At 40.2% G+C, this 10,699-nt stretch overlaps 1 protein-coding gene across 2 annotated transcripts in view; it reads right to left on the bottom strand.

The window, feature by feature from the left end:
• Nucleotides 1–10,699, bottom strand: part of USP39 (ubiquitin specific peptidase 39) — a 58,251-nt gene that overhangs the window by 19,368 nt on the left and 28,184 nt on the right. For both annotated transcript variants that reach the window (XM_006866600.1, XM_006866601.1), the window contains exons 8-10: nt 9,477–9,544; nt 8,750–8,938; nt 6,923–7,065 (exon numbers count right to left, since the gene is read on the bottom strand). In XM_006866600.1, coding sequence (XP_006866662.1) covers nt 6,923–7,065; nt 8,750–8,938; nt 9,477–9,544 — 400 coding nt within the window. The remainder of the gene's footprint in view (nt 1–6,922; nt 7,066–8,749; nt 8,939–9,476; nt 9,545–10,699) is intronic.

The following is a 10,699-nucleotide window of genomic DNA, read 5'->3' as shown; positions in this document are numbered from 1 at the left end:
AAAACAAAGGCTAAAGTGAATAGAGAGAAACACTGGTAACTGATGGTACATCATAGAGGGTATTATAATCACTATAATGAAACAAAGTATATCATTTGTTGAATGTAAAATAGATGAGCTGCCCTGTAAACTTTTACACAATCCACAATAAAAAAACTTAAAAAAAAAAAAAAAAGTACTTCAGTGGGAAACATAGAATCAGTAAGAGAACAAGCATTTAAAAAAAAAAAGAGAGAGAGTGATACAAATCAAAACTACAATGAGATGCCATCTCACCTCTGCAAAAAATGGCAATAAGAAAGAAAATAAATGATCCAAGGTTGTGGGGAGATTAGAACTCTCATACACTGCTAATAGGAGGCAAATGGTTCAACCACTATAGAAAATGGTACTGCGCTTCCTCAAAAACTATCTATAGACTCACCTTATGATCCAGGAATTCCAATACTAGAGATCTAATAGCAGTGACAGGCAACAGATATAGGAACACATATGTTCATTGTGGAGTCCTGGTGTGGCGCTGTGGGCTAAAGCACTGAGCCTCAAGGTTGGTTTGAACCACAAGTTCAGCGGCTCACACTCACCAGCCACTCTTCAGAAACCCTATATAGGGTCGCTATGAGTCAAAACCTACTTGACAGCACTTTACAACATGTTCAATGCAGCATTGTCCCAACAATAGCAAAAAAATAACAAAACTGGGAAACAACCTAAGTGCTTTTCAGTGAATGAATGGATAAACAAATTGTGGGATATACATACAATGGGATACTAAGCAGCTATAAAGAATAACAAGAGTTCTCAAAACATACATGAATGAATCTGTAGGACATTATGCTAAGTGAAGTAAGTTAATTACAAAATAAGTAATGTCTCACGTTTATAAAAAGACAAGAATAGGCACATACAAATAGCACTCTTCTTTGGTGGTTACCAGGGATGGAAGGGAGAGGGTGGAAGATACTTGTTATATCTGGTGACAGGAAAAGCAATACCCAATGTGGGTAAAGTCTGTACAACCTGATTAAGGAAATAATGATAACAAGAAGTACACAGAATTAGGAATAGTTTTGATAAATGTTAGATACAATTTTGCAACAAAAGTAGTAATAAAATATATGTGGTGTTTACATTTGTTGTTGCTGTTAAGTGCCATCAAGTCAGTTCCAACTCATAGCAACCCTGTATAGGGTTTCCAAGGCTGTAAATCTTTGTGAGAGCAGAAAGCCACATCTTTCTCCCAAAGAGTGCTAGGTGGGCTCAAACAGTTGTCCTTGTGATTCACCATCCAGTGCTTACCCTACAGAGCCACTGCACTCAGGGTGGCTGCACAGACACATATGTATGTACAAGAGGGCTTAAAAAAATGACATTAAAGGTAACAGGGACTTCTAGCAAGATGATACACCAAGACAGATGCACTGCATGAAAGGATGTTTTCTTTTGGACTGAAAGCCAACAGCAGCAGACTACAACCTGAAATTAACATACATGACAACAGCACCAGAACTCAACCCAGATATAGAAGCATTGGTGTGGCGCTGTTGGTTAACGCACCAGACTGCAAAGCTGTTTGAACTGCAAGGTCCAGCTGCTTGCTCCTCAGAAACCCTATACAGGGTCACTATGGGTCAGAACCAACTCGACAGCACTTGACAACAGCAACAATAAAGTTTAAAAAACCTACAAGACTGGAACCGAAGATATCGATATACTATAAAGTCAACTATAAAGCAAACAGAAGGAATAGTATAAACACAGAACTTCCAAATGGCAAGGAAGGCAAATAGGTTTCAAGATAAAACAGACCTTTTAAGAGGAGAAAAAAAATTAATAAAATACAGGTTAACCTCAAAAGAAATTAGGGTATCTTTGTTGTTGTTCAGTGCCATTGAGTCAGTTCTGACTCATAGTGACCTGGGATAGGGTTTCCAAGCAGCTGGTGGATTTGAACTGCCACATTGCAGTTCAAATCAACCATGTGGTCCAGTGCTTATTCTACAGTGCCACACCTTTACATCACAATAAAAAAACAGGAAAATCATAAAGACTTAGTAAACATCAACACAACAAAAATGAAAATGGAGAGAAAACCCACAAACAAAATTAACTCAGTGCAAACAAATATTATATAAGACCATTGTTGTAAAAGATTTTCTTGATAAAAGAAACATCCTATGAAGATTAAAGAGGGTAGGTGAGGGGGAAACGTATTGAAGAGCTAGAGCACAGACAAATGTTAACATGAGAAACAGGGTAGGCAATACAGTTAAGAAGGCAGTTCGCAGAGGAATGTAAGCATTAAAGTGAATAGAAGTAAATACTGTTAGCTGATTGAGAGGGGACTGCAAATGCAATGAAGCAAACTATATGATTTGCTGAATATAAAACAATCTGCTCTGTAAACCTTAACACCATTCACAATAATACAAAGTCTAAAGAAAGAACAAATTTTTCCATGGACTTTATGAAGCTCTCTAGTATAATAAAGCACACTAGGGTCACAAGTGCAGATACTTCCTAGACATAACTAAACACTTTATGAGTTTAGTTTACTGGGTTTGAAGGCTAATGACATAACTTCAGGAGACATCTTGGTGATCTGGCATACAGTTATTCTTCTACATCTTAGTTTGATGAGTTGCATCTGGAGTCTTACAAGCTTGCTAGTGATACAAGCTTACTTTTAAGATACAACTATAGGTCTGTACTTGTCTGGAGCAAAAAAGAAGGTAGCCAAAAATTCACAGAAGACACTAGTCTACAGGACAGTGGCTCATACAGAAGCACAGCCCTCCATCTATTCCATGGCCAGAACTAGATGGTGCCTAGCTACTACTAACTGTTCTGACCAAGGACACAGTAGATGGTCACAGATAGAATGGGGCCTTTTTTGTGTTCCTTATTAAAAAGGGTCAGACTTACTGCATCAGCAGAGACTACATGAAACCCTAAGACAATATGCACACTTTAAAGTTGGAATTTAACCTAAACCCGGTGGCCACCTTCTAGTCAAATAATACAATGGCTCATAAGGTAAACGATATCACTTGTGAGTTCTCCTTTAAATAATCATCTATGTGAGACCAAAAGGTCAATATTTACCCTAAAGCAAAGACAAGAAGGTGCAATGGATCCACAAAGCTAGAGAAATGAAAAGAGTAGAAATGAGCATGCTGACACACTGTGGGAACTGTAGCCAGCGTGACTGAGCAGTATGCTGTTGTTGGTAGTGCCATCAAGCTCGTTCCAACTCACAGTGACCCTGTAAAGGGTTCCCAAGGAGTGGCTGGTGAGCTTGAACCGCCGACCCTACAGTTCAAACAGACCTTGCAGTCCAGCACATTAACCCACAGTACCATACCAGTACTCCACGAGAAATATGTATCGAAAATGATAAATGAGTATCTAATTTCATGTGTAAACATTTACCAAAAATATAATTTAAAAAAATTGTAAAGAATTTTCAAATAGGGAAAAAAATTGACAGCTAACATAAATATTAAAAGACCATGTTAACTATGTAATTTTAGACAAAAATATAGCCTTTTTTAGTCAACAAATATTTTATTTGTAAAATGAAGAGATACTTCTAATCTCTGTAAAATTATCTAATGTGCTATCATTCATAACATGAAACAAATACTGCATCTGAAGGATTCACAAGAAAGCAATTAATAGTGGTCCCTTCCAAAAAGAGGAAGAGAGACAATGTTACATACTCTTCCTATATACACATACACATGTGTGTGTAAATGTGTACATATACATTGTTACTACACAGTTTACGTGGAAATTTTTATTTTGAAATGGGACATGCAATGTATATATATATAAAACACTATTACAAGGTTTACATTGAAAACTTATACTTTTGAACAGGTAAAGTGGTGGTGGTGGTGGTGGTGTGCAGTAGAATCAGTTCCCATTCACAGCGACCCTGTACAGGGTTTCCGAAGCTATAAATCTTTAAAGGAGCAGAAAGCCTCATCTTTCTCCTGTAGAACAGTTGGTAGTTTCAAACTGCTGACATTGAGGGTTGCAGCCCGATTTGTAAACACTACGCTACCAGAGTATGGTTGGTTATGTGCCATGGAGTCAGTTCATGCTACCAGAGTATGTTGTTGTTGTTGTTAGGTGCCATTGAGTCAGTACTGACTCATAGAGACCCTATGCATAGCAGAATGAAACACTGCCCGATCCTGGGCCTACCTCACTACTGTCACCACGCTTGAGTTCATCCATGCTGCCACTTGGCCAATCCATCTCATTGGGGTATTCCTCTTTTTTCTCTGACCCTCCACCTTACCAAACATGATAACCTTCTCCAGCGACTGGTCTCCCTGACAATATGTCCAAAGTATAAGAGACAAAGTTTAGCCATCCTGGCCTCCAAGGAGCTCTCTGGCTGCACTTCGTCCAAAATGATCTATTGGTTCTTCTGGCAGCCCATGGCACTTTCAATATTCTCCTCCAATACCATAACTCAAAAGCATCAATTCTTCTACGGTCTTCCTTATTCACTGTCCAGCTTTTGCATACATATGTGGTGACTGAAAATACCATGGCTTGGGTCAGGCACACCTTGGTCCTCAAGCTGACATCTTTGCTTTTCAACACTTTAAAAAGGTCTTGTGCAGCTGATTTGCCTAACGCAATATGTCATTTGATTTCTTGACTGCTGCTTCTGTGAGTGTTGACAGTTGATCCAAGAAGAATGAAGTCCTTGACAACTTCAATCTTTTCTCCGTTGCTAAGACTGTTGTTTATTGGTCCAGTGGTAAGGATTTTTGTTTTCTTTACACTGAGATGTAACCCATACCAAAAATTCAAAAGGTGGTGGTATGCTGTGGAGTTGGTTCCGGCTCATAGCAACCCTGCATAGGGTTTCCGAGGAGCTCTGAGCTTCAGAGGATAAGACAGGGAGGTAGCTTGAGTGCTAGGCAGAGGCCCCAGCCATAGTCCTAAAGTCTAATGAGACTCCTTACTCCCCTCCACCCACCAAAAAAAAAAGAAAACCTTGTCAACATGACAGCTAATGAGTTGTCCTCTAAACTGGGTAGTTGTTCTGACTGGGCGATGAATATGATTGGCTTTTTTCTAAAACAAAGTGATTAAACATTATATTCATTCCCATTGCCACTTTAACTGTTTTGGGTAGCTCATGAAAACTTGAATGTAAATACTCCTGAAGACTTTTCCAGGACTTGTTCAGACAAGTCTTGACAGCTGTTTTTAAAGTTTAGGAGACAATATCGTGGGAAGTCAATTTTTAGCAGCTGACAGACAGTTGGGCTTTGTAGAGCTCGTGCAGATTTCTTTAGACTCAGGCCTAAATTATCAGTGAATCTATATGGCAATCCGATTGAGTCTGTAGAAGTAAATAGCTATCACCAACACACAGAAGGCTAGCTACATAATGATGTCAGAACAGAGTTGTATGTTTATTTGTTACATTGAAATTTTTTTTTTTTCTGATCAGGTCATATCATATTGTCACCTAATCTAAAATTCACATGAGTCAGGCTGCTCAAGGTCGGAAGTTCGAAACTACCAGCTGTTCCATTGGCAAAAGATGAGGCTTTCTGGCCCCGTAAAGATTTACAACCATGGAAACCCTATGCAGGGTCGCTATGGGTCAGATCCGACTCAACGGTACATAACAAAAACAAGAACCGGAAGAAAAGTGGGAAAAGAAAAAGTAATTCTCATGTAACATTTACTACAAAGATCTCCCTCCTGTCCCCATCCCACCCACTATTCTCAGATTCTTCATGATCATGAGATCTAGAATTAATAAACCATTGTACCTGCAAGAACCCTAAAGAGTTTACCTAGTCCAAACCCTTCTTTCCATCCATGAGAGAATACATATGCCCAAGCTTCTACAAAGAAGGTCCAGAACTCACACCACTTTAATTTTAGAGATAACACCCTTAAACACTATAGAGAATTAAGAACTGAAACTGTTTTCTAAGGAGAAAATTGGCAGTCCTGGAATAGTTTGAAGAACTGGCAAGATGGAGGGAGGCAGAGGGATGAATTAAAGACGAGATAAGCGTTTGTCCACTACAGCTCTCAAACCACTTTGTAAAGATTTTTAAAAAAGGAAAACACATACCCAAGTACCGTGTTACTCCCATCACATTTCCATTCAAATCCTTCTCACTTGCAAACTTAGGGCTCTCCCTTCAGCACATCTAACCTTCCACACAGCCCCGCATTTCTTCCGGCCAGCTTTACCACCAGAGCTCTGTTCTCCCAGACAAATGCTTCAACTGTGAAGAACTGTGTCTTGAGAATTGTAAACCACCTGTCTTTGCCTCAAAGGGATCTTACAGGAACATTCTGGGTTAGAAGGTAGCAAACCAAAAGCACATGATAAACTCACCTCAATTTCCCATTAAAATATCCATGAATGTTCATAAAAAGACAACAGCATGATAAATTAAAAATAAGAACATACATGAAAATGTATGTCAATAGACAGAAACTGAGAATATTCTGGGAGAAAAAAACAAGAGATTGATCCAAGGCAAAAAAGAACAAGGTTCCCATGTCTATGCCTGGCCAGAGTACGCAAGAAGGTAGATAATGGATACACCTGTCTGCTCGGGACAGTCTTGTAAGCCAGGGAGAATCCTACCCCTCCTTCATCAGTTGTTTTTCCCTATACCAAAAGACTACAATTCCCAACAAACAACAGGACAGAAAGTAAAAGGGAGATTGCTTTCAGGTAAACATCTTTGGGGTCCTTGAAATATCTGTCTCCTTTCAATTAGAACCTGTAACTCCAGTAAAGGGTAGGCTCTGTTCTTTGCCATCCCAAACACAGACAATCCAAAACTAATAATATGAAACATATGAAAAGAAATGCAGGCCCATTCCCCCTAAGAGGAAATTGAAGCAGGGTGATACCCACGTAATAGGGAAGTTAACAATGGTTGGATTCTTCTCCACAAAGAAGTTGTTCTTAGTGAATCTCTTAATACAAAAGATTAGATATGGAGGCAGCTTGGTGAGCTGGAAGCGCTTCAGGAAGTTCTCCTTGTAAGTCTTATACTCCTAGAGAGAAAAGAAAATTCATAAATTAGCACTAGAGTTCAGGAAGAATTAGAACAGAGGAATGAGGTCTTTTGTTTGTTTTGGGTTTTTGTTGCTTTCTTTAATGTAATTTTGCCTTGCACTTACAATTCAGAAGTCACCAGATCCCCGGAAACCATGTAAAAGGTTTAGGATTAACATTTTGGCTAAAGCTAATAAAATTACTTCAACCAGGGGTTATGTTCCAGTCAGTACATGATTTCACTGTAATGCTAACCAAAATAACATGGATATGATGTTCTATATGAAAATCAAAATTATCAAATGAAAAAAGGATTTGTTAAAAGCTACGGAATTGAAATCATGATTTAAAAAATACTCAGGTCGCATTCATTCCACAAAATGAAACAGGTTAAAGAAACAGGGTATCACAGTTAACTATCTAGGATAATGCATGGTCACCCAAGCCTTGTTGTGCTTGTTAACAGTACTCAGGAGCCCTGGTGCGGCGCTGTGGGTTGATGCGCTGGACTGCAAAGTCGTTAGAACTGCAAGTTCAGTGGTTGAAGCTCACCAGCCGCTCTTTGGAAACCCTATACAGGGTCACTATGGGTAGGGCCCAACTCGATGGCACTTAACAATGACAACAGCACTCAACAAGAGCCTGAGATGGAAAGAGTAATGGCAGTTTAAGGGTAGAGGGTGTATTAGATACTTCTTGGGGTGAATGCCCACCTCACAGATCCCCCTTCTCAAGGAAAGACCCCATTCACAGGGTCCTTGACAGAGGAGGACACCTGATCCAAACTGACTTCTCGACCCTCTCCCAAGAACAGAGACACAAGCGGGGCAGAAGCTGAAAACACTTCAATGGTGGACTCCACAAAAGACGTCAACAAACAGACCACCACTTCTCAGCACCGAATCACAATAGTGACTGCCTTCCCAAGATCTGGTCAGCTCAATTTTCCAATTAAGTCCCTTTTTAAATTTAGCTAATTTTAACTGGTGGAGTCCCGGTGTGGCGCTGTGGGTTAATGCATCAGACTGCAAAGTCGTTTGAACTGCAAGCTTGGTGGTTCAAGCTCACCAGCTGCTCCTTGAAAACCCTATACAGGGTCGCTATGGGTCAGAATTGACTCAATGGCACTTAACAACAACAGTTTTAATTGGTATTTAACATCTAAAAACAAAAGAGCCTTATGAATAAAAAGAAGGAGCAGACAAGATTTGTAATGAGGTATCAAGTAAGAAAAAATAAGTCTTCCAGGAAAAAAACAAAAAGATTAAGTTTATGTAGGATAAAAAAGGGAATTAAATAACAGTTAACTCAGCAGATAAAATGCTATTTTAACTTGATAAAGGTTAAAATTATAGTAAGAATAATGACTTCATTTATTAATTTACATTCTTGTCCTGAATTTTTCTCAATATAGATGTTACAGCATATCAATTTTTTTAAGATGGAATTTCTCTATTTTTTCTACTGTCCAAAATATAGCCTTTCTTTATACTAACCAGAGGCAGAGAACTTAAAAGGGATATAATGGATTTACAACAGAAGGCAACCAACTAAAAATAGCCAGGAGTCTAGGAGGCTTCATAAAGATAATGCAATTGCTAATAAATGCGCTACATATATGTGTTCTTAATCAAAACGCAAGAGAGAAAGGGGTAGCAGAGGGCAGGTGGGTAAATGAGCTACCTTCTCAGTGATGCCATTGAACTTGGCCAGGATGTTGAAGAGGGGGACCTGGGGGATGATGAGCTGCTCCTTCTCGTCCTTATAGAGGGGGGCAGTAGGGAGGTCCAGGGTGAGGTACATGAAGGTGGACTCTACCATCGTCTCCTGGTACTCGTCATTATGAAGTAGCTGCTCTTTCTCTTCTGCTGGCTAGAATCAGTAAGAAGAAAAAGCAGTGTGAGCAGCCTGGAGGCCAACGCAGGTGGGAAGAAACGACATTGTGCTGCATTCACGGTCACTTCACTTTATACTGAAGTGACTGAAGACAGGTAGCAGTGTTCCAGCCAGTTAAGATTAACACAGGGAACAGATGGTCTTCATCTTCAGAGAGATTTTGCTTGTGTGGCTGTGCCCCGTGGAGTCGGTTCCGACTCATAGCGACCCTGTACAGTGTTTCCCAGGCTGTAAATCTTTACAGGATGTCTATCTAGACAGCTTTCCCTAAGCCTCTGACACACCAGCACCACCCAGTGGTCAGACACTTAAGCTGGCCGACTTCAATCAGCCTCCAAAAATCATTCTTCCCAGTAAACTCCCCAACTAGAGAACACTGCAGTGACCGGAACCTAAGGAAACTGTCACTTGGCAGGAGTCTTGTAGAACTCCTCCAGAGGCAAGGGACCTTGTCAATTCTCTAAACACCTCAGACAACATAAATTACACCAAGACTCGGGTTCCACCCACTCACCAGATCAGGATGGGGGAGCTTTTTAGTGAAGATCCTCATGGACCCCTGGAAAACATCGGTCACAATCGCTGTACAAACAAAAATCAAATTCAGTGAGGCTGAAAAGTTTTTCCAAAACATGCAACTTCTGAAATAAGCCATAATCTTCCAGCATAAAAAAACAAAGGCTTCCATTAAACACACAAGTTTCCCTGTGCAGTATTGTATTCCACCATATAGCTTTATATTTATTCGTGTAAATAACAAGTGTATGACTGCTTCTGCCCTTAAATCCCCAGCACAGGGCACTGCCTGTAAGAGAAACACTTGTGCTGGAAATGAGTGAGTAATTTACAGACCCTGGAGATGTGTGAATCACAAAGAGTTCACAACCAGAACAGGAGATACAATCAAAGAGGGTCTCATAACCATACAAAACGACTTTGAAAGATTCATAGGAGAGAACAGATAAGATGGCGGAGAAGGCAGATGTGCAATGAAGAGCTCCATCAGCAACAACACAGAATACCGGACCAAGCAGACTCAGGGCATGATCCCAGAACACTGAACCACATATAAAGGAATATTTAGAAGGTTGGAAGGCTTAGAGCTAGGGGAATTGATAGCAGAAGCAAGATATCCATTGCTTTATTATTCAAGATGCTCAGCTGTTCCCGGAGCTGCCATCTTGGGAGAGACTAAACGGGGTTAGGATCAAAGAGCCATGGACACCTGACAGAACTGCAGAGATAAAGGTGTGGACATTCTTTTTCTTGGTATCTGTTCATTTGGCTCTCACTTTCTGCGCAACTCTATTCTGATGACTAGAGGGGGGGCCTGAGTGAGTGGACACCCCATCCCCATCTCTGGAGGATTCTACTACGCATGTGCACAGATTGCCTCAAAATTTAAAGTGACAGTTTCCACTTAAAACCAAACGGCAGTGTGAAATGGCCACAGCCAGTCCAGAACTGTTTATCACTAGGAAAAGGCCTGCATGGGGATTGTGGAGTGGGACAGGCAGACTAAAAAGGAAACAGGCCGAAAATTAAATCATGAGTTACACCACAATGACCAACAGTGGCATCTTGAAATTTCTCAGGAAGAAGGGATGCCCATCTCCTGATCACCTCTACCTGGAGGCAATTAAGGCCACAGATAACTTCTAAATATGCCCCAAAAACAGAAGCAGATGACCATATTAGACCATGTCCAGAAACAAGATAAAGTGATTGAGCTGGAAG

This window comes from Chrysochloris asiatica, unplaced genomic scaffold (assembly GCF_000296735.1).
Source record: "Chrysochloris asiatica unplaced genomic scaffold, ChrAsi1.0 scaffold00093, whole genome shotgun sequence".
In the NCBI taxonomy this organism is placed as follows: Eukaryota; Metazoa; Chordata; class Mammalia; order Afrosoricida; family Chrysochloridae; genus Chrysochloris; species Chrysochloris asiatica.
The sequence above is the reverse complement of the archived record's forward strand: the minus strand, read 5'-3'. Positions and strand labels throughout refer to the sequence as shown.